General features: G+C 39.8%; 1 protein-coding gene across 6 annotated transcripts in view; it reads left to right on the top strand.

Annotated features, from left to right (window-relative positions):
- Positions 1-3492: 3492 nt before the first annotated feature.
- MAP7D3 (MAP7 domain containing 3) overlaps positions 3493-22136 on the top strand; it is a 45556-nt gene continuing 26912 nt past the window's right edge. For all 6 annotated transcript variants that reach the window (XM_082770713.1, XM_082770711.1, XM_082770712.1 and 3 more), the window contains exons 1-4: positions 3493-3647; positions 16861-16962; positions 17771-17851; positions 19262-19425. In XM_082770713.1, coding sequence (XP_082626839.1) covers positions 3536-3647; positions 16861-16962; positions 17771-17851; positions 19262-19425 — 459 coding nt within the window. In that variant the 5' untranslated portion in view covers positions 3493-3535. The remainder of the gene's footprint in view (positions 3648-16860; positions 16963-17770; positions 17852-19261; positions 19426-22136) is intronic.

The following is a 22136-nucleotide window of genomic DNA, read 5'->3' on the forward strand; positions in this document are numbered from 1 at the left end:
TATAGATAGATCTAATGTCCCTTGTTTCTAGTTTTAGCCCGTATTCATTGAGATTCTTACATAAATGAAGCTGAACACACATGGACATTTTACTGTTAGATACTTCAGTGATCAAAGCAGTTAGGATCTGCATGCCTACAGAAAATTTGGGGGCTGTTTTGAACTAGAATGTAAAACCTGTTATAACAGATCTCAAACTGAAGTCCAGTCAAGCACCACATCTAACGGTGTGTAACACTAGATAACTGGGGAAAAAGGGTAAGAAATAAGAAACGGGTGGGTGCCTCTTCTAATACCTTCCCCAGATCTAACAACGGCCTAAGTATTTTCTGAGCTAGCATTTTTAGCATCTGGGTCATTGTATGCACAAGCTTCTATTTAGTTAATTTCAACTGCTATTATTTTGATTAATTTTGGTATTGTTTAAACTGAAATAGAGAGCATAAAACCCCTAGAACCACAAATTGCATACAGTGCCATAGCTCTACTGACATTCATCTCATAATGCCAATATGCACCAATCAATTATTTGACCTAAAATATTTTGGAAAGAATTGTCTGAAACTATCGTGTGAAAACTAAAAGGACAAAAGAAATGATGGTAAAATTAAATTATTCACGTTTCCACGGGGACAATGGGGAAAAAAAAAAAAAAAAAAGAAAAAAGAAAAAAAAAAGGACGGTCTTTAAAGGATTAGAATAAATCAGCTACTGCAATCAAATCTGCAAATGCAGCAAAATCGAAAGATGATTGCCAATGCTGCTGAAGCCATGCTAGGTCAAAATTTTAATGAAGTTCTTCTAAAAATGTATAAGCAGTAATTGCACGATTGAACTGAAAATCTGAGAAACAGGGTTAAACAGGAAATTAAGATGGAAGTTACAGTTATGATTGCTGAAACATTAGCTCAAACATTTCTAAGCTGCTCACTGAAGAAAAAGATATAATGCATTTTCCACATTGGGGCAGATTTTCTCAGATCAGTTATTGTGTGTTTAAAGATGAAAGATAACGCGCATCAAGCAGTATGTATATGTAGGGAGATCAAGAAGGGACAATGCCCTACTTCTAACTCAAGTGCTCTTTTATCATTCATGAATTTGATGTGCTTGCCCTTTTAAATTGCCTCCACTGTCCCACCACAAACATACCAAGTGCAAAACACTCGGTTTATTGGCCTTACTATAATTTATACTCTGAAGCTTTGCATGTGCAGAGTATCAGACATTAAATTCCAAGGACTGAGGCCACTTGTATTCATGTCTATTGAAATGGAAAGAACATAAAATAATATCTCACTGGAAAACTCATTTTAGCTGGCCATTCCATTTGTAAATGTTATCTTCAAGCAGAGAGATTTCTCCCATGACAGTTATCCTATTTTTCTCAGAGGGAAAAAATAAAAATAAAAAAATAGACATTTACCCCTTTTATTGCACAGTGTGTTAAACAAATTCTGTAACTTAAGGGACATACATGCAGCCTAATCAAACTTCAAAAGCACCCCAAACATTCACGAGCACCCTATGCAGATATGAAAAGTACAGCCTCAGAAAATGTCACTTATAGAACTTGCAAAAACATAAAAATTACATTTTTTTAGGTAGTCTGACCATTTTTTATACCATGACGATTGTAGTTTATGCTGTAGAGAATGAATATAAGCCATACTGGTGATATTTTGCAATAGCTATTGAAAGAAATAGGGGAAAAGATGAGGATACAGAACAAGGAATCAAGACACCTCAGCTGTTTTATTTGCTGTACTGCTTTGTACATGACATAAGTAGAGACTTTGATTTCAGTGACTCAGTTTTCCCACCTGTAAAATGAGGATAACATATCTACATGTCTCGCAGGGTAATGGTGCAATTTAATTTCATTGTGTATATAAAGCTCATTTAGATTGCTAAGTGGCAAATGCTGTATAAATGCAAGGTATTATTATTACACATATTACAAACACAAATTTGAGAAATTTGGCACAGAATGTTTTGGTTTTATCTCCTTTAGCTGCCCTTTTGTTTTAAATAATAATCATCATTGGTATTCTATAACATTGAGAGGAAACAACAGACAAAGGATTCTCTGTACACACATGCTGAAGTGGGGGAAGCCAATATAACAAACAAGAAACAAAGAACAGGGCAAGTCTGTAGTCTGAAAAAGCAAGTTAAAATGGAGCCCTGCTCTAAATTTTTGTAAGGTTCCTTTTTACTCTCTTGAAATACCACATGCATGATCTTACAGCTACTTTTTCCACATTCTTCCCATTTATGGGATAATGCTTTGGCCCTCTGGCAGGTAAACTTTCCATTTGTGATTTCAAAGGGAGCTTTCAGCATAAGGTCCAAAGAAACTAACCTTTAATAGAGCCACTGATGTTGTTTTATCCTTGCTCTTCCAAGAGCACAAACCTAGAGGCAATTCAAGAAGGAACCGCTCCAGAATTCATTGATAACCAAGGCAGCAAAGTAACAAGAGACAAATTCAAATTGTCATAGAACAATAATGTCTGGGAATTTCATGTATGTATGTATGTATGTATGTATTTACTTATTTTTGTGAAAGCCTTGACCACCTCTCCCTTAACCCCATTCTTCTTTTGGAAATGTGTAGAGAAACAGTGGTGCTTGAAATACAGGACTCAACCCCCAGCACAATTGCAAGCCATTGTGCGCTGAGTTACAAATGGGGTATAACCCAGCTCATACATTTGTGGCTGCTTGCTTCGTTTGTATTCAATGAATCTGAATTTTCATGGGACTGATAAATCCCAGGACGTGCTTCACCTTTACATCTGGGGACAACCATGTTCAGGGAATCAGCCACAGCATACAGCAGTGTCTGACAGCATTGGCAGCTACAGCCCCTGCTAGCTCATCCAGCTGTGTAAGTCTTCTAGAGCTCCAAGCCCACTCGGCATTTGTCACAGCAAGGTCACTCCACCGAACTATCTCAACTTCTCAGCCACCCAAGCTGAGACTAAAACTGGGTGCACCGCCTGAAAATTCACCTGCTTCTGCTTCCCCTGAGCCCCTCCACCAGGCTATACAGTAAGAGTGTTTGTAATGAGTCATTGTCCTGGACATCTGGACAGCCGGCCGAGTTTATTTCGAGTGCTATTTGCGGGCAATTTATGATCACTAACAGCAGGATAACTTTTGCAGTTGCTACAGGGGCAGAGGGGTCCCCCCGGACCGAGCCGCAGTGGCGGCGGCGGACAGGCAGCGGGCTGGGGTGGGGTGAAGCACCGGGACTGGCCCTGAGGGAAGCACTGGGGGCGGCCATTTCTCGCCGGGCCTCGCCGTCCATTTCGGCTCGCTACGCCCCCGGCAGGCAAGCACCGCCCTGCCCGAGCGGCCGGAGGTGCGAGGGGCCGGCGCCGGGCGGCGTGGCGGCTCGGAGGAGCCCTGCCCGGCCCAGCCCGGCCCAGCCCCGCGGCGGCGCTGCCGGGCGGTGCGGAGCCTGCGCATTGCGCTGTGGCGGCCCCCTCCTGCCCGGCCGGCGGAGCCGCGAGTCCCGGCGCTGAAGATGGCGGAGGGCGGCGGTGGTGGTGGTGGTGGAGCGGCGGCGGCGGCGCCCCCCCCCTCCTGCTCTTCCTCCTCCTCCTCCTCCTCCTTGAAGGGGCTGCGGGAGCAGATGGGTGAGAGCGGCCGGGAGGGGAAGGGCGGCTGCGGATGGGTGTGGGGGGGGTGAGGGCACGGGCAGCCGCCGCCACCGGGTTCCTCCCCCCTCCAAGTCCCTTTCGGGGCCGGGGAGCGGAGCCTGGGGCCGCCGGGGCTTTGTGTCCGGGCTGCGCTCCCGGGGGCGGTCAGGCCTGCAGCCCCCGCAGGGGTTTGGTTGGGTCCCGGCGAGGCGCCCTGTGACTGCAGAGGGAAAGGGACAGGATGTGGCATCGCTTCCGAATCAAAGATTTGATAATAACTTTTTTTTTTTAAAACTTTTGTCTTGAGACCCAAGGAAACTCTGCTTTACGTTTGTCCTCCAGTGCATTTATGTGCCTATTTGTGCAGAAGACCCCTGGTAATTCGTACCCTGCAATGTGTGTTGTGCACGCATGATGTATGTCCCAAGCGTAATTTCATGGCACAGCTGCACACATCAGCTCTGTGGGTGAGCCATTGTAAAAGATCAATATTTTCTTAAAAAAAGTAAGGACACAGAATCATGGATTTTGATTTAATTTGATCTAAACTAACCTGGACTATGGACAAAAAAACTACTGCGGCAACCTACCACTTAATTGTTTTCAGTGCATCTGTGTAATTACATAAAGAAGAGCGCTGGCAAAAGGTCCTGAATGCTCAATTCATTTCTGGCAGTCTTTCTTCTTCACTGTGTTCTGTATCAGAAATATTTTTTTCTCTCTTTTGAAATTAAGATGATCTAATGTTTGAGAAAGATAACAGCCTGCCAAAAGATAGCACCTCTCACCTGCACAGGCCATGTCTATTTGATCCTTATCCTCGCTGCTAGAACTGCAGAATTTCCTTTTGCGCATTGGATGCTCTTATACTGTAGATCCCACGTTTTTCTCTGGCAGAGGGCACCCATGTTTGCTGACAGCTGTCATGGCCTAGATTTAGTCCCCCAAAAAAAGAGGTGAAATGTTCCGTGAACCAGTCAGCTTCTTCTCTCTTTAACTACACACATGTGCTAATGTGCACATTGTGTTGAAAAAACAAAAACCCCTCACTAGATCCTAGAAAGGATAGACCTTGAGGTTTTTTTCCCGAGGCAACAAAAGTCACTGAACCAGAATCTAAACTTCAGTTTATATAGAATGGATTTCTACCACTTACGTGTTGGAAGATGAGCTCATTGCTAATCTGAACTGAAGCAATGCTGTCTGTGAGTGTACAGTTCTGTTCCTAACTTCTCCTTCACTATCTGGAGAAAGCAAATAATGTTTAGAAATCATCCTCACAATCCAGTGTTTAACAGTGGAATTTGTGAGATAATTGCCACTGTATTTGCTGCTGTTTGGCAGAGTTGTGAGCAGTAACTAAGTGATAGAGCAGCTGTTTGGGGAAGATCTGTTTAAAAAAAAAAAAAAAAAAGACAGCATGAGGAACCTTGTTCTGTCCCACGCTGCTGTTTGTCAGGTTTGGAGATGTGGGGAGAAGGACATAACATTTTGCTTCTGTAAGGTCAGATGGCTGAGCAGGGACCTTCTCAATTCCAAAATACCTGCTAGCCAGAATTCTAACAGCCAGACTCTGCTGGGCTGTGGACAATTACGTACTTTGCTGTCTTAATCTGCAGATCAAACATCTCTGCAAACAAATACAGTGCTGCAAGTACATTCAGTCCTTTGCCTTTGAACTTCTGGTTGGGAATCTCATGTTTAAGGGGGCAGCATCTTGCTGAGAAACCACGTCTCCTTCTGGTATATGTGTGTATATATATGTATGTGTATATATACATGCATATCTATGTATATATACATATACACCTTTTGTGAAGTTATCTTTTGTGTAGGTTCCTTTTGTAGGTCTTTAGTACAAGACACTGCCAGGTCCTTGTTCCCTGCCTCTGCTTTCTGCTACCAGCCTTTTGATACTGGTTTGATTTTCAGCTGATTGGTACTGATTAGTTACTTTAGTCCTTGAAAATGTAGAATCCCAGGGTGCCACTAACTTCCTTATCTATGTGGTAAGGTTAAAGAGAATCTTTGTCTTGCAATTCAAGCTGGTATTGAGATAAGGAAAAGGTGTTTCTTTTTCTTTGAGTATCAGTTGTAATTAAGAATCTGCGCGCCAAATCATGCTTGCTGTATCAATTCTACAACTCCCTTGCAATATTTTTCTGCCCTTCACACCTGTCCAGTCTTATTTCCTTTAAGAAGGTGACAAAAAGCAAAATTTGCTTCTACAACCAGAAGCTATTGAACGTTGCAATCAGTGATGCATGAACAGGCAACTTCCATTACATATGAATTGTGATTATACACTATGAAACAGCAGCATGTAAATGGCAGATTGTTTCTCCGTTCTTGTGATCCACGCTGGCTGTTGTCACCCATCAGGGACAAAGAAGATATTTTTGCTCAGATTCTAATACCATAAGCACTGCTGAGGCTCATAAAGACTGAAGAAGTGGGGGATAGTGAATTACTTCGTAGGTTACCCAGTAAGTGAGGGGTTTTGAGTGGTATGGGTAAGCAGAATTTTTAAAATACATTTTTAAGTTGTTGTAGTCTGCATTTATTTTATTGTTTAACCTTCATTTTCACTGAAATACAAAGATCTCATCTTTCGTAGCATCAGTGACAGGGGATGTGTCTTTACTTTTGCCAGAGCTTGGATACACAGTTGCTAGGATTTCCACTTGTATTTTGAGTCATTGTAGTGAAGGTGCTTCAAAACATGCACTTTGTATATTAAAATGCTATATGTAAATTTTCCCTTCCAAGGCCTACACAGTCTTTTTGGGAAACCTGTTGCATGACATGGGACAAAACTAAAGAGCCTTTTTTCTTTGGCCTTTTCCACAAATCTAGCTGCAAGCACAATTCCCATTGCATACATGGCCAAGCCCAGTTTGATCAGTTTTCTACTAAAGCAACAGCTTCAGTCAATCCAATTGTTTGTTCTGCTCTGCTTAAGTGATTGTCTACTGTCTACCTTTGTCCATTTTTCCTGGAATGCAGCTCCTTTACCAAACACCTATATACAGAATTTACATTAAAAGAAGTCTAAATGGGTAACTAATAGGGAAAATTAATTGCTTAAGCACATATTGAGGAACATGTGCAAATTTGTCTGGTCTCCAGGTAATAGACATCTAATAAAATGTGACTTTAGTGCACAAGTTCATAGGAACAGCTATGGAGGTACTAGAGAAATGATGTGTAGAGAAAACGCTTTGGAACCCAGCAGCTTCATCAGACAATTGATGATTTGATCTCTGCGTCAGAGTTTCTGGCTGGAAGAGAGGAAGAACTAACATTCAAATTTGGCTCTTCAAAAGCCTTTCAGTTTTACAGGGTGGTTGTGACTGGAGGCAGTCTTCATAATTTTTCTGGGAACCTGTAAGATGAAGAATCTGCCTTTGTCAAGTTCCTGATAGCATGGAGGGTGGTACAGTAAAAAGCATCTTCAGTATTCAGTTGTCTTACTTGGTAGTGTTTGTACAGATGGCTCATGTGTTTTCCATCTGTGGAGCAAAGGCAGCCCGGTGACTGGGGCATTAAAGTGGCATTTGGTAGATCTGAGTTCAGCTTCTTGTGTTCTCAAACTCCTCATGGCTTTGGAGAAGGCCTTTAAGGTTCTCCTGTGCTTCATCTTATTATGCTTATACATAAAGAAAAAAAAAAGTCTCAAAACTATATGCCTATACAACATATTTTGGGAAATTTCTTATTCACAATGTTCCATTTCCTGATTTCCCACTTGTTTTTTCATGCATTAACATTACAAAAGATACATTTGGATTCCATGCTTCAACTGAGATGAAAGTATTGAACAAATAATGACTTGCAAGGATCACAGCTGTAATGGTGGAAGCCCAGAGATTCAGTCATTTTTACTGTCCTTAACTGTATACAGCCTTAAAACATGATTGGAATCAAGGACTCCTTTTTTTTATACGCTTGTCTTTTAAAATAAGAAAATGGATAGCAATATTTAAATTACTGATATATTGTTATTGATTCTCAGTTCTTAAAAGCAATAAGACAGTTAAACAGAAAAGTGAGGAAAGTGGAAGAAATATTCTGGGATAGTCATAATTATAGAAGTACTGAATTCTGCTATCTTTATGTAAATATGATTAAATAATCAAAGATACTAGACTTACCAGATGACTTGGGACGCTTTAAAAACAAACTAGGGACAACAAATTCCTGTCAACCACAAATGAATTGGAACCATTTAGCTTCTAATTATGCAGCTTACAACCAGGTAGTTCTTAATTGATGATATGCTTTTGATACGTTTGCACATGCCTGTCCAATAATTAAAACTGTTTTAGATGTAAGTGATTAACTTGCTAGCGGTGTAGGATTCGTGGAAGAAGACCACATGTTGCTCGATGTGTTTTCATTTGAAGGAGAATCAGTAGCTGCCATGCCTAATTCCTCCGCAATCCACAGAACATGGCTGTTCACAGCCATGTTCATAAATGGACACAAGCATTTGTTCATAAGGAACGCTGCTCTAGATGCTTGACCTTTGATTTCTTTTAAAATATTTTCATTTTCTGGTCAGTTTTAAACTTCTGCCTTGCAGGTGAAGGAGCCCACAGTTATAGTTGCCTTTGACAAAAATCGTTACCATTGATAGTGTTCAGAATGCCTCTTCCTTTCCTCTGTTTTCTGTCTTCATAATTCACAGGGAACTTCTAAAGTACTGTTTTATGAGTATTTAGCTGGCTCTTAATTCACTGACACCCTCTGCTGTTTAAATGCACCGACCCGAATCCTGGAAGGGAGAAAAGATACTGCTATGGCTTTTGAATAGCCTTCTCTGAGCAAGAGTTTTAATGTTTTTTAGTGTTAAAATCCTCCCAAATCAGAGGGGGGTTGGCTACAAGAGTATAGAAATTCTATAGAGATCTTTATACTAAAAGAACATGAATGAATAAATGTGTTCTGTGAAATTGAATGTTCACCCTCATTTTAGTTTTCTCAAGATAATTGTGTAAAGAAACAGTTTGGTGGAACAGCGCTGATCAATGATACGTAAGTTGAGTTCTGGACGTTCAAAGCCTAGGACAGCAGTCTCAAGGCCAGACCAGCAAGTGTCACCTTACATTCAGCTTTCTCTGAAAGGTTTTCTGTCACTAGGTAATGAATTAAGCAAACCCATAGTATCTTGATTGTTCTCTCATGCCCTTTTACCCTGCTTGTGGGTTTTGTGTTGTTTTTTTTTCACCCATTGGTCATTTTTAGCTTACCTTCCTTGTAGTGAATTGCCTCAGTACTTTTATTTTTTAATTGCTTAGGTTAAGCACACAGTTTTAAGAAAATTTACAGTTTAATTCCTTTTGCATTTTGTGCCACCGTGTTCTCGCTGTTGACTTGGCAGCATCTGATAGCACTGAGCTGGTGCATGCTGTATGTGAGTGCTGTATGGGTCTGGAGGTTGGTCTCTTGGAGGTAAATGCCAGCGTAGTCTCCCTTCTTCTGAAGCAGAGAGAGTGTTGGAATGGGTTCTTAAGCTGCTATAAGAAATTCATCAAGTGTAAAAGGCAAAAGCAGTAGTTTTCACTGCTTTCATGTAAAGGAGCTATTATCCTTTCATCTAAAGAAAGCTCAAAATTGTTTTCACAGGATTTGTCTCAAGTTAGTTGTGACTTGTCGTGCTAGGCTGTGTTCTGGCATTGTTTTGGCTGCATGAATTAAACAATTGGCAGCCAGCAAATAAGAGGACAAAAGCATTTACAAGAAAATGCTTTGAGCAAGCAAAAGAAACCAAGCTACTCAGGAAAGGGGGAAGTAGGGGATAAGAGAAGTTAGCTAATTTCCAGTGTTAAGGGTAGTGCAATATAAAAGAAAGAAATCATAAAATAGATGTGAGAGAGGAAAAGAGGACAGAAGTTTGTCCTGAAGTTACTTTTCACAGTGGCTGTGCAGGTGTACGAAGAGGAGTCAATTTAAGGCAACCTCCATAGCTGGGGGAATACACCAGGTTTGGCTGACGTCTGTCTGTCCTTTTGCTGGCTCCTGGGCTGGAGAAGTATAGGAGGAACTCAACTGCTCTGTGTGGGTTCGCAGCGGGACTGCTCTGACAGCTGTTAAGCTAGTCAGCATGAGGGACAAAACACATTAAAAATAATTTTTGAATTTATTTAATATTTGAATTTTATTTGAATTATATTAAAAATATAACATTTTAAATTTATTTTTATTTCATTTATTTTTGAATTTATATGCAAAGTGCTAGTAAAGAAATAAAATTATCTGTACCAAAGAGTGAGTATAGATAATCTTCTGCACCATGTATAAAATGTCACCATTTTACCTTTTTGTTCCTTCTGTGGCTGTTAAACCTGTCTCATTCTGGCACGTTTGCATACACCTATATATAAGCATATAACCTATGTCATGTAACACTTAAATTTCATAGTGAACCCACATAAAATGATGTAAGGGTATATTTATTATATAAATTACTTTTGTTTTAGGATAGTGTATCAGGATATTAGGATATTGAAATTTCCACAATGCAGTAATAGGTAAATATTGATTTCTGCTACACTTGTGGATGTCCACAAGAGATTTTCAGTCATAGTTTATTTCAGCAGCTTTAAAGTCATTATTTAATAGCTCTTTAAAAGAAATCACTCAGAGTGGATGAAAGCATTTTTTGTTTGTCTTGCAGTTGGCAGACAGAGTTTGTGGCTGCCAACCCACAGAAACTTTGTGCAGAAATATTCTCTTTACATCTAAAATGCACCTACAACGTGTTCTGTTGGAGAATTTTATTGAGGCATTTTAGTGCCTTGCTCTTTCACTGAGAAACATAATGAGCATTCCGAACTTTCCAAATCCGTGGCCTCCCTGTACCTGTGTCTAAGGAGGACTCTGCTTCTAGACAGCAAGGAAACAGCAGCAATGCATGGCCATTTGCTAAGGAGTACAGCTGGGACTGTAAGCTTTGTGTATGCCTTATGTAGGAAGTGTCAGCTCCAAAGAGAGGTCATTGTGCAAATGAGCTTGGTAAGCACAATGCAATAAAGAGATTAATAACTAATACCACATAGAGCGCAGAAGTGATCTGAGTTGCATTAAACCTTTGCAGAGAGTTGGGAATACGTGAGCTGGGGAAGCATCCTCTTTGGCGTGCCTTTTTGTACAAATCATATCAAAAGAGATTGGTGATTGGTGAAAGAGTACCTTCCTATTAAAAAAAAAAAAAAGTGAAATCATGCTGAATGCAAAGCCTTTTCACTTTACTTTGGGAGGGTGAGGAAGAACTGTGGGGAAAAGAGAGTGGCAAAGGAGAAAATGAGGGATGCAGAAAGCCACTGAGTAATTGAGAATAGAGTACCTGCCATGACTCAGTTTCATTACTTTCAAGTGGTGAGTAATAACATACCTTACTTGTAAAGAACCCCAAGCTGTGATGCCTGGTCTCTTTTCCAGAAAAGGGGGGTGAATGTAGCTACTCAACCCTATAGAAGTCCTCTGTGTACATGGTATAGGCAGCGCTCCTACCAACTCTATGATGGCTTCTCAAAGAGGTGACATCTCTTCGTCCTCTTTAAGCCTTGTGCTGGAAGGTGCTTTCCCCATTAAGCAGAGAGAAGCATAACTCTGGTCTGAGTGGTGTGAGCAAGGTTAAAGTAACAGAATATGAGAGAGAGGAGGAATTAGGGAGACTCCCCATAGGAGGCTGGTTCACAATAGGTATCGCTAGCTTTTGGACCAAGCATTGTACTCAGCTGATTCTGCTTGTGGACAATGGGATAGCTTCTCTGGCTAGAGAAAGTTTTTGCAGATGGCTGCCAATTCATTTAAGAACAAATTTTGATAATTTGGCCTGTGCTCTTACTACGTTCAAGTTTGGTTTAGATTGTGTGCTTCCCTTAGGGAAATGTGTACAGAGATCAACCCACAAATTAACTAACAATCTTCCTGGTGCCTTGCTGAGCATGCCCTAGGCTGAAAAAGCACGTAACATCTTTTTGAGATTGCTTCAGCCATATCTTTGTAGATTTCCTAGTAAGAAGTAGGTTTTTTTTAATTATGTGGATTTTTTTTTGGATGTTTCCAGTTCTTAATCTAAGTATGGATATTTTAAGGATAATTGCAAACTTACTTTCTTGCAAATATATCTCAAGTATTTGTTTGTAGAGCTGCTAATTTGTATACTATAAATGCTTGTGTCAAGCAGTTTTCCAGTGGGAGCAGTACTTTTGATGAGCTGAACAAATCATCCTAAGATGCCTTGAGCATTGGGAAGAAAAACAGATTGTAGTAGAGAATTAGGTGCAGAAATAGACTTTAACACCACAGGACAAATGCTGGGGGGGAGAAAGCACATAAAGGTAGTAAAATAGATATCCCACGTAGGGAATACGTCTAAAATGAAAGGCTGCAAATAGAAACTAGAAAAAGGGTAGGACAACAGGAAGCTCTTCTGGCCTGCTGAAGCTGAGAGACAGCGTGCACTGTTTTCGGAAGATCTGCATGCTTCCCATCTGGTGAGTGCCCAGACAAAACAGGAGAACCATCTGCTTCCCAGCTGGTCCGTCAGAAGGTGCCTGCTGGGCGGCACGCGTGCCGCTGGTGGAGCCCGTCAGCCCCCGCAGCCTGAAGGTGGGACGTGAGGAGCACCAGGGAAAACAGAGAAAAAGGGGAAAACAGGGAAAAGAGTGTGTAGGGAGGGGGCTGTTCCGTTCATCGTTAAAAGCCTGGTTGTCCACCAGTTCGTGAGAGGGTGCGGTGCGTCCTGCTGCCCAGGAGTAATGCTGTAAAGACGGTATCCAGTTTTTCAAACTGACTAATGCATGGTCTTGCATCTGTTTATCTTAACCTGTGGTAATTAATAGGTGGAAATCAGCTTAAAGGAAAATACGTGGAAATCTCAGCCTTGAATCCTAACTTCTTCCTGCTTTGGAAAAAAAGGTTAAAAGAAATAGGATCTGAGGAGTGTTACAGAAAGGGATTACTAGCAGCTAGGCAAAGAGTTACTGCTTGAGAAAAGAGCTAATGCAATACAAAAATGATATTTTGCAAATTTGACACAGTCTGCTATAAAATCAGAGATGTTTAGTGGGAAGTTCAAATTCGTTCTGTTTTATGCATTGCTTGTTGGCCTCTTGGCACCTGATTTAAACATTTGTGAAAACGTGTAGATTGACAACGATGCTTAACATTGAAGAGATCCTCTAACTTTAGTTTGAAAGGCTTACCCTGGGTTTTTTTTTTGTTTGGTTGCTTGGTTTACATGATGAGTCAGTAAATCATAAGAACCAGAAGGATTGCTGTGAAAGTCAGCATATTCTGCTCTCCCTTCTGGTTTGGCACAGGAGAGGAAAAGAGAGCGGGGCAGCGTCTGATCGGGTGAAAGACACCGTGAAAGATGATGCGATGGGAGCCCTCAACCTTGCTAGGTAAAGGGACGGAGCCGGTTCAGGTCCTAATGAGGCTTGCTAAGAACAGCAACTGTGTAGGTCCTCTGACAGTCTTGGCAGTGGCCAAGAGCATTAAGTCGGCGCAAGGATAGAAATAGAAATAAAGCTTTATTTATAGCAGCGGGCTCTTCAGGGCATATTGGAAACCTAATCAGAACGGGAAGTGTCGTCATGCTTGGTGCGAGGGAGGTGCCACCAGACCCGTGCTGTTAGCTGGGCTGCGGGCTGGAGGTGAACCAGGACGAGTCTGCCTTGTCCAGCTCGTGGCAGCTCCTGGTGCTCTGTTTGGGTTGGGTTGGGTTATCTTGTCCGAGATGTGCTGGGCCAGATGTATAATGTTAGATGGTAGTGGCAGGGCAGAAGGAAAACTGCTGCCCAAGTTACCTAACCATTTTCCGTCCCAAATATCCCTATTTTATTATGCACAAATGCAGCTATTGGTACTGGCCACATGGGTGTCTTGTGCCTTTATAAATTTTAGCTGAAGTATTTAGTCTACTGTAAAATAAGCACACATATCATGCTGATAACAAATAATTGTTGTGAAAGCCTTTAGTGACTGCTGTGGGAGGGAAGCTCAGACTAGGAAGGAGATTTAGTTTGCCTCTTAGGGAATTTTTCTTCTCCAGGAAGTTTGCTGAATGTGTCCGTGAAGGCATCCCCCAGTATGACAGCACACAGTACAGCCTGTAGTGAAGTGGTTGTTAACTGGTTTCCTGTTCTGGGGTTTCCTGATTAATTACAGAAATACTAGGCTTATTTTACAAAAATAGGTAGGTTTTGTGGGAAACTCATTTCAGTGAAGCTTTGCTTCATAGCAGATTGCTGCATTCAGTATGAAAAAGTGTTCTAAAAAATCACAGGCATCTTATGCTAAAGAATATTTAAATCTAATTAAAAAGTCTTTTTACCATATTAAAGAAAAATAAGATCTGTGTTTTTTTAAATTTGTACAGTACAACAGTGTGCAGTTAATCTCCCCATACAGTAGAATGTTGATGTTGAAAATTACAGATTTTATCGTAAATTGACCATAAAATTGACAAAGGCCATTAAACCTTTCTTCTGATGTGAGATTTGGTGAAGCTGAGCTCACACATTTTGAGGATGCATGTAATGTGATAGCTGTTTCCCTTTTAATAATCTTGTGCTTAAATCTGTAGTTTGTTTTTAATTCTAATTTTGTTAGTTAAATGGATTGTTTTGGTGTGACATGAAGGTGCACTCCTAGTGCCTCCGAATCTTGCACTTCCAAATTTGTAAGCATGTTGTTTCTATTAAAATTACAGATCGTTGAATCAGTGATCAGAAATGTTTTAACTGCCATGCAAAATCCTTTGGCTAAGTATTTCTGGACCTTTTCCTTCTCTGTGCCCTTTGCAAGTTGTACTGGTTTTGTAACCCACTTTTATGTTCTTCTATAGAATCTCAAATATTTTTTGCAACCTTAGTTATATTTTTAAAATGAACTAATTGCCTTGTAGATGGGGCACATTTTTAAATGGTGCCTTCTAATCATAAACATTATTTAAGTTTGGTGTGCTTTTTTTTAATGAATAAATACATAATCCCATAAATCCATAATAACCAGTTTGTTCATCAAGATTTCTAATAGTAAAATACTTCTACAGGTAAAGTAAGATTAATTAGATACCTTTTTACATTACAGCTTGCTTCTCTCTGTAACTTTGTTACAGAAATTTGGGTGTTTAAGTTTCTGGGAGTACAGGCAAAATTCCAGTGCTGGTTTTGACTAGAACCTGTGTCAAGTCGGGTGAATTTATTCTGTTGTGCTCAGTTTCCAGCTGGGCTGGGGTGAATTTTCTCAGCCCACCTGTGTACCTCTTTCAATGGAGACTGAAGAAACAATGCAACTGGGTTTCTATATTTCTCTTAATTTAAAATTGTATTTGAAGATGCTCGTATTTTTTTAGTCTTTGTGGCCTACAGGGGTATAAATGTTCTGGCTGTGTGTTCCTGTGCTCAGAAAAACCTGCAGTAGGCTGTTCTTCCTCAGAGTGTTTTCACATCTTGTTGTGTGCAGCAGATACAACTTGTCTGGTGACCTGAGCCAGATTCATGTCTATGTGACCTGCAGTACTCACAAAATCAGCTTTTTGACTGTCTTTTCATCTATGTGGTGAAATTACAGTGTGCCTTGTTCTAGCTCTTCTCGTTGCAAATTGGTAATCTTACCATGTTGCATTATATCAGGTCTCTTATTTGTTTGAAAAGAGCCTCCAAGATGCATTGGGTAGAATTGAGGAAGACTTTTGTTTGGGGCTGCAATGAAAAATTAATTCAAGACATGGCAACAGCTGCGGGTGACAATTTAGAGTTGCTGAATAAGTATTGTAATCAGCATTTATCACTGACATCACATGGGATTAAACACTTTGAGGTGATTGTTCTTGGGCACAGCCTTAGGGAGGATTATTACCATGACAGAGCTAGTTGTCATGGCAATACATGAAGAGGAGAGAGACTCTTCCTTCCTCTTTTCCTCTTTTGCAGTTTGCACTCCTCTATTAAAGGAAAGCCTGAGATCATTGACAAAGCTTTTTTTTTTTTTTTTTTTTAATATAACACCAAAATTGCTATTCATCCTCCGTGTTATGGTTTAAATCATAATTACGAAGTAGATTACCCTTTCTGTTTAAAACAGGCGTTAACTTCTACTTTTTTTTTTATGTATAATTGATGGCAAATCTGATGTGTCTGGTGCTGCCTGGTGCTTCCTCTTGCTTTTTCCAAAGTTAAGCATTTCTGAAAGACCCCAGTTTATCTCCCTGTATCTGTGAGCCAAGGTGACTTGATGCTGATGAAAATGCGTCCCTGGTGTAAAGATGCTGTCCATTCAAAGCTGGGCAGGGAAGTGGGGTAGAGCTGTCTGGCCCACAGGCTGCCCTGCCTGCTCTCTGTGCAACGTTTTGCCTTCAGACCCTAAACATCACTAATTAAAGCGAAAAGGGATAGCAAAATAAAGCAGATTTGTGAAAAATGATACAGTAAATAGTCTCCCTGACTTCTTAAGGGCTCTTCTTAAGGGCTTTTGTCATTTAGTGAAATTAATATAGCCAGCATTCAATTTCTGTATGATTAACTGGGAGCCATAGTCCTGCAGTTCTCTGTGTTCACCTTGGGAGGACTCAGAGAAGGTGAATTGGTCTCTCCACAATTGCTCAAATTACTATTTTGGAATCTAATTTATAATTAAAATTTATTTTTGAAGATCCAATTTCAGAAGTACAATGTAAGCATTCCTAATGGTTTACTTTATACAGCTAACCCACTTTCTTTTTCATGTCATGAAATAATGAAAGATGCTCGGAAACTTTTTCCTGCTTGGGTCTCATCAAAATATTATTCGATCACTGCTAACAGTCTATTATGTTTGTTTAAGCCTGCAAATACAAGTGCGTAGCAAAAAGTTTTTATTAAGTGTTTAAGTCAGACTTATAACTTTACTAAATATTGTTTCTCTTATAATAGTTCACTATTAAATGTTCGATTTTTCTGAAACCATGTATTCCTTTTCTATGCATTGTAAAACATAAGCTTTTGTCTCTGTTGCTTTTACAAATAAAACCTGTGTCACCTCTGAAATCTCATCTGAAAAATTGTTTCTTCTTAAAAAATGAACAGGCCCGAGTTAGTTATTAAATTAAAGAATCTGCAGCCTCAAATAGAACTTGATGCTTTTATTTTATGTGTTTATTTCATGAGTTAGGGTTGTAGAAATTCTCTTAATATGGAATGATTCTTTCTCACAGTTGCTGCAGCCCAAGCCATAGCAGAAGAAAGAAGAAGCCAAAGTGGTGTTAGCCCTATTGCAGTCCAGACCTCAATAAACATAAAGACAGCAACTAAACCAGGTATGATTATTGGTCATTGTTCTTAATGAAGTGTTGGGTTTACAGGGAGGTTTTTAAAAAGAAGTTTGATTCTCTTTCCTTAGTAGTGATTAGAGCATGAAGTGCTTGTTTAGATGGTTCACAGATTCATTGAAGGTCTAGTTCTGATGACAGGCTTTTTGTTCTCAGTGCTCTCAGTTCAGCTGCTGAAGTTGCCTATCATTTCAGCAGGACATAACAATGAAGATAAATGCATTCTTCATGTTCTGGTTTGCTTGCCAGTTCACTTCTGTCTGAAATTCAAGTTTTTATACCTACAAAGACTCAGGCAGTCTTGGTTCTGCTTAGCCTGAAAAGTAGCTATCCTGCAGCACTTTGAATTTGTCAAGATGCATAAACTATCTGTTCCCAGATGGAGTTTTCCTAGATTCCTGTATTTCTTGATCACGGGAATTAATATGTGCAGGAATAAGGATCAGAGTTGAATTTGGAATAAGTGTACGTTCTACAACGTCTGATGTTTCTCAGGCTTTCTTTTGACTGTACACAGTGGACTTTTTAATCTTGTGCATACTTTCAGCTGCACCCATTAAAAAAGGATCGGTTGTAGTGAGGGAGTGGAAAGGGGAATGGGGAGGGTATTCTGCCTCTTCTTAGTTTTCCAGTTGAGATCTCTAATCTCTATATAAAATGTGCAGTGCTTTGGTGGTATGCATCTCTCAGGATGTTCCATAATCCTGTCAGTAGGAAAGACTTTACGACTACTTTATTTAGATTTAAATGTTCAAAATAACTGACAGTTACATGTCTTCAATTTTTCTTTTGACAGTGATAGATGGTTCTACTCTAAGAACAGAAGAAAGGCAAAGACTAGCCAGGGAACGTAGAGAAGAGCGGGAAAAGCAACATGGTATTTTCTTGTTCCATTTGAAATATAATTTCTGAAAATATTTGTGATAAAAAAATAACTTATGCTGTTACTCCTTGTTTAGTCACTTTTTTCAGCTTGCTGGAGACCACCAACCAGGTCTGCCCTTGGTCTTGCTTCAGTGACCATCTGTGAACCTGGAGAAAAATTAGAGTTGAGAGGAAAATATTACAGAGATTTTTGGCTTCTTGAAACTGTGTATTGCTTCTGTCCTTCCAGTTCTGAGGGACCACCAGGCAAATAGAGTCAACTTCTTGTTGGAAACCTCAGCAAAAACATTTCTGAAATGATAACCTTTATCTTAGAGCTTCTTCCTGTAGCCCTGAAGACTGAGGTTTGAGAAACACTGATTCAGAGAAAACCAAAAAGGACTTAGCTAGTTAAATGGCTTGATTGCCTCGAATACTGCTTCTCTTGTTTCCTAGCATGCTGAAAAGGCTCCTGGATTTAAGTGTCAGCAGTATATGCTTTATTTTAGCTAAGAATCTGAGACTTAGAGAAGAGTATAAAACTCTTGCCCAGCTTTATGCTGTTTGTGATGTGAATCTGAGTTTATATATGTGAAGCAAGAGATGAAAGGGTCACGGTATGCCCTGCAGTCCTTGTTCTCAGTCTCCCATCTGGTGAGGAGCAGTGTCTTACTCTGGCCTGCATGTCTGTGTTGCTTAATGTGTGATCAAAGACACACAAAACAGGAATGATCGTCTCTTCCTAACACGAAGAGAGAACAGGACTGGGATGTACGTAAATTCAGAAGTATTTTTGGGGCTTTGTACATAGATAATGCCAATGTGTTGTTAATATAATTATCTGGTCTCTAAGTTCATTTCATCTGTCTAGCCACAGAAACTACGTCTACTGTGTATTCAGGCGCTAGATTTTTGTCAGAGGAGGTGAAGCTTGTTAAACTCTGCACAGCTGTATCTAGGTGGAGGCTGTGGAGAACAGTGACATAACTATTTGAACTCAGATGCAGTATCTACAGCGTTTTCCTGTGTTGTTGCCCAATGCTTTACATCTTTTCCATATATGTTTAATTCTAAAAAACTGAGAATTGCAACATAGAAAATTCCACCCTTTGATACTCAACTTACTACTTACTTATTAACACTATTATGATGGCAAGGAAAATGTGTATATACATATCCTGGCATTCCTGTCTAGACAGTGAAGTGTAATGGCAGAAAAGGTTCAAATTCATTGCCATCCTGGGGACAGAATTAGACATCTCAGTCATCATGTGAAGTGTCATCCAGCACTGCTAGCTAATCTTGCTATGTGTTGTAGTTTGAAGGGGTGATAATTTTGCTTGGTAGTCTTTTGCCTGTAATCCATGTTGTAATACCAATGAATAGTTAAGTTTGATTTTAATTTTCTCTTTAAAATTTACAGCTGCCAAAGAGACACAAATCCTTGAAAAGGAGAGAAAAGCAAAACTTCAGTATGAAAAACAGTTAGAAGAAAGGCAGAGAAAGTTAAAAGAACAAAAGCAGAAAGAGGAACAACGGAGGGCAGCAGTAGAGGAAAAAAGAAAACAGAAAATAGAAGAGGAAAAGGTACTGTGTCTTGAAGTTCTGTAGTTGTATAGGAGCTCCTACATTATGTTCTTACCATGCTCTGAATGATGAAAAATAGAAAGTCTTGGGAATGCTGTGTGTGTTGGAACGTAAAAACATTTTACACATCTTTACAGTGGGCACATGTCCTCCATCCCCATCCCTGGACTAGTTTTAACTATACTTGAGGAACTCTAGGTTTTGGAAGCTGTGTTTGCTGTTTGGCCAGTGATTATTTTTGACATTCACAAAAACAAACAAACCTCTATATTCCTAAATGTGTTGCTTCTTTTTGGTGCACTTAATAGATCCCATTTGTAAATTAGCATGGGTGACAGGTTTTAAACTTTTTTTGGCTCTGTGTCTTGCTTTCTGGCAGCCTAGCTGTGGCCAATGAGTCTCACATTCTTTAAGTTCTCCTAAATCATAATTTGTTACTATATGTTGTACACTTGATGTTACCTGTGTACTTATAATTTACTGCTTTGCACTTTGTATCAGCTGTTCTTAATTGACTGTCCCTTTGCCTTTGCTTTGATTGCACATGGAGCAGCAGAGCAGTATTTGACTTGTGGAGCATGTTGCTGGCTTCATAGAAGCAGAGAACAGAAATAAATACATTACTATGTGCCATCCCCTTTGACAAGTTGGTCTGCTGATGCATGTTAAATGTGTTGCAAGTTATGAAAGGGTTGATTTCCAGAAGCAGTGTCAGCAGTAAAAGCATAACACACACACGCTTTCATAAGCTAGCTGTAAGAACTTGCTGTGGTCATTGATGAGGAGGATGTAAGCCTGGCAGGATGTCCCCTTGGAGAGTCCAGCTATTGTCATACTATTCGAGGAATAGGTCTTTTTTTTTTTTTTTTGACTGGCAGTATTCGACACTGGTGTTTTATTATCTATAATCAGCTTCTGGGTGTGTTCAGATGGATATTCCGTTTGAACTTCATGGAATAATTTACATTGCTGAAGAACAAGCAGAAATGTTTGGGATGGGCCTTGACTGGAGTCCAGTGTGGTATTATCTCTTCAGGCAACTACTTTAAGCATAAAACATCCCTTATGCTTCAAGAGGTGCTGCCCCTAAGCCTACAGGATGTTTATTCATGAAACTTAGAGGATGATAGGTATGTTTTCAGTAGCCACTGTGGTGAGTGGTGAAGGGACTAGCCGATGAGTTTTTGATTGATGTTAACCTTGTCTTTTAATTGGTCCCTGGAGGAAGACAATCTTGTACATAGAGAGAGAGAGATATGTGAAGAATCAGGGAGGTAAGAAAATAGTGTGCACTTGACCTGTAAACCTTGCTTTCAACCAGAAAAGGAAAACAGATCTCGACTTTTGGACTCTCACACCTGAAAAAAACTGCTTCTAAAGAAGCAGTTAAGGCATTATTTGCCAGCAAGATGTCATCTTCTCTTGTAATTTAGCAGATAGAAGTGCATCAAAAATACATAGTCTGCCACGTGCTTGTAAGGTTCTTTAGCCAAGTCTCATTTAGTTAATCGCCTTCCTTGGATAATGCAGAGGAAGAAACACAATAGCAAGCAATGTGGAAAAATAAGTGGTTCTCTGTGTAAGCCAGTCTTGAAGACAATTAGCAATGGTACCATTGAGATACCTGTCTTATAACAATTACTCAATTATTCTGTACAGCTGTGCAACTGATTATGTTGATGTATTGAGTTGATAACAGATTTTCCATTGTTTACAAAGCAAAGTCTTTAACTATGACTTTCAAGAATTACCACACTGCAAATACCTTCTCATCTACAGATTACATAAACACTAGATGCTTCGGCATGTTAGGTAAACTCTAATTCAGCTTTGTTTAACAAGGGGTGAGGGGCAAAAACCGAGCTTTATATTTCAAAAAAAAAACTTTTCATTTTATCTTTTGTCTTTCTTGTATATGGAATGCTGCTTTCCTTCCTTCCTTCCTTCCTTCCTTCCTTCCTTCCTTTCCTCCTTCCTTCCAAGTTTACTTTGTCTGTTTTACACTGTGACTGTGTCAGTTTGTATTGTGAAACGGTGTTGAAAGAAAGTGAAAGTCTTACGTCCTCAGGAGGGAGGAACATTTGGATAATAAGTCCCCTTGGCATCTTACTCTAATGTATCAGCAGTAAATACTGCATCAAGAGATCGCTTGGGATCTGACTGTTCCAGAAAAGAAATCTGTTGTTGACACGTGGATAGAAACCTGGCTGATTGTGGAGAAGAAATGGTCTAGCATGATTACATTTTGTCTTTGTGTACAACAGATGAAGTTCCCACATAAGCAGTTCTTAGTCCTGGATACAGAAGAAAGCTTTGTTCGGTACTCCTCATCCTGTCAGCAGCGATTGCTCTAGTCTAGAGCTGATTAATCTTTTTTGCAGATTTTTTGCTTTCATATTTTGCTGTGTCTGGTTTCATTGTGTATCTATTGATGTCAGTATCTGTTAATACTTGGATCAGTGTTCATATAGTTCTCTGACAATACAAACAACCTTATAGTTACACTTGGTATTTTATAATGGAGAATTTCAAGCACCTCTTAGAAACAACTTGAGAATATAAATAGTGTAAAGAATAAGCAATTATTTTTGCTCAGTTTGGGCTTCATCCCTATTTAGAAAATAAGTAGTACTGTTTACTGAATAGGAAACCTGATGGCTATTTTAAGTAAAGAGTAACATGGATTACCTGTGCTGTCACTCAGTCTAATC

This window comes from Aythya marila, assembly GCF_965140915.1.
Source record: "Aythya marila genome assembly, chromosome: 13".
NCBI lineage: Eukaryota > Metazoa > Chordata > Aves > Anseriformes > Anatidae > Aythya > Aythya marila.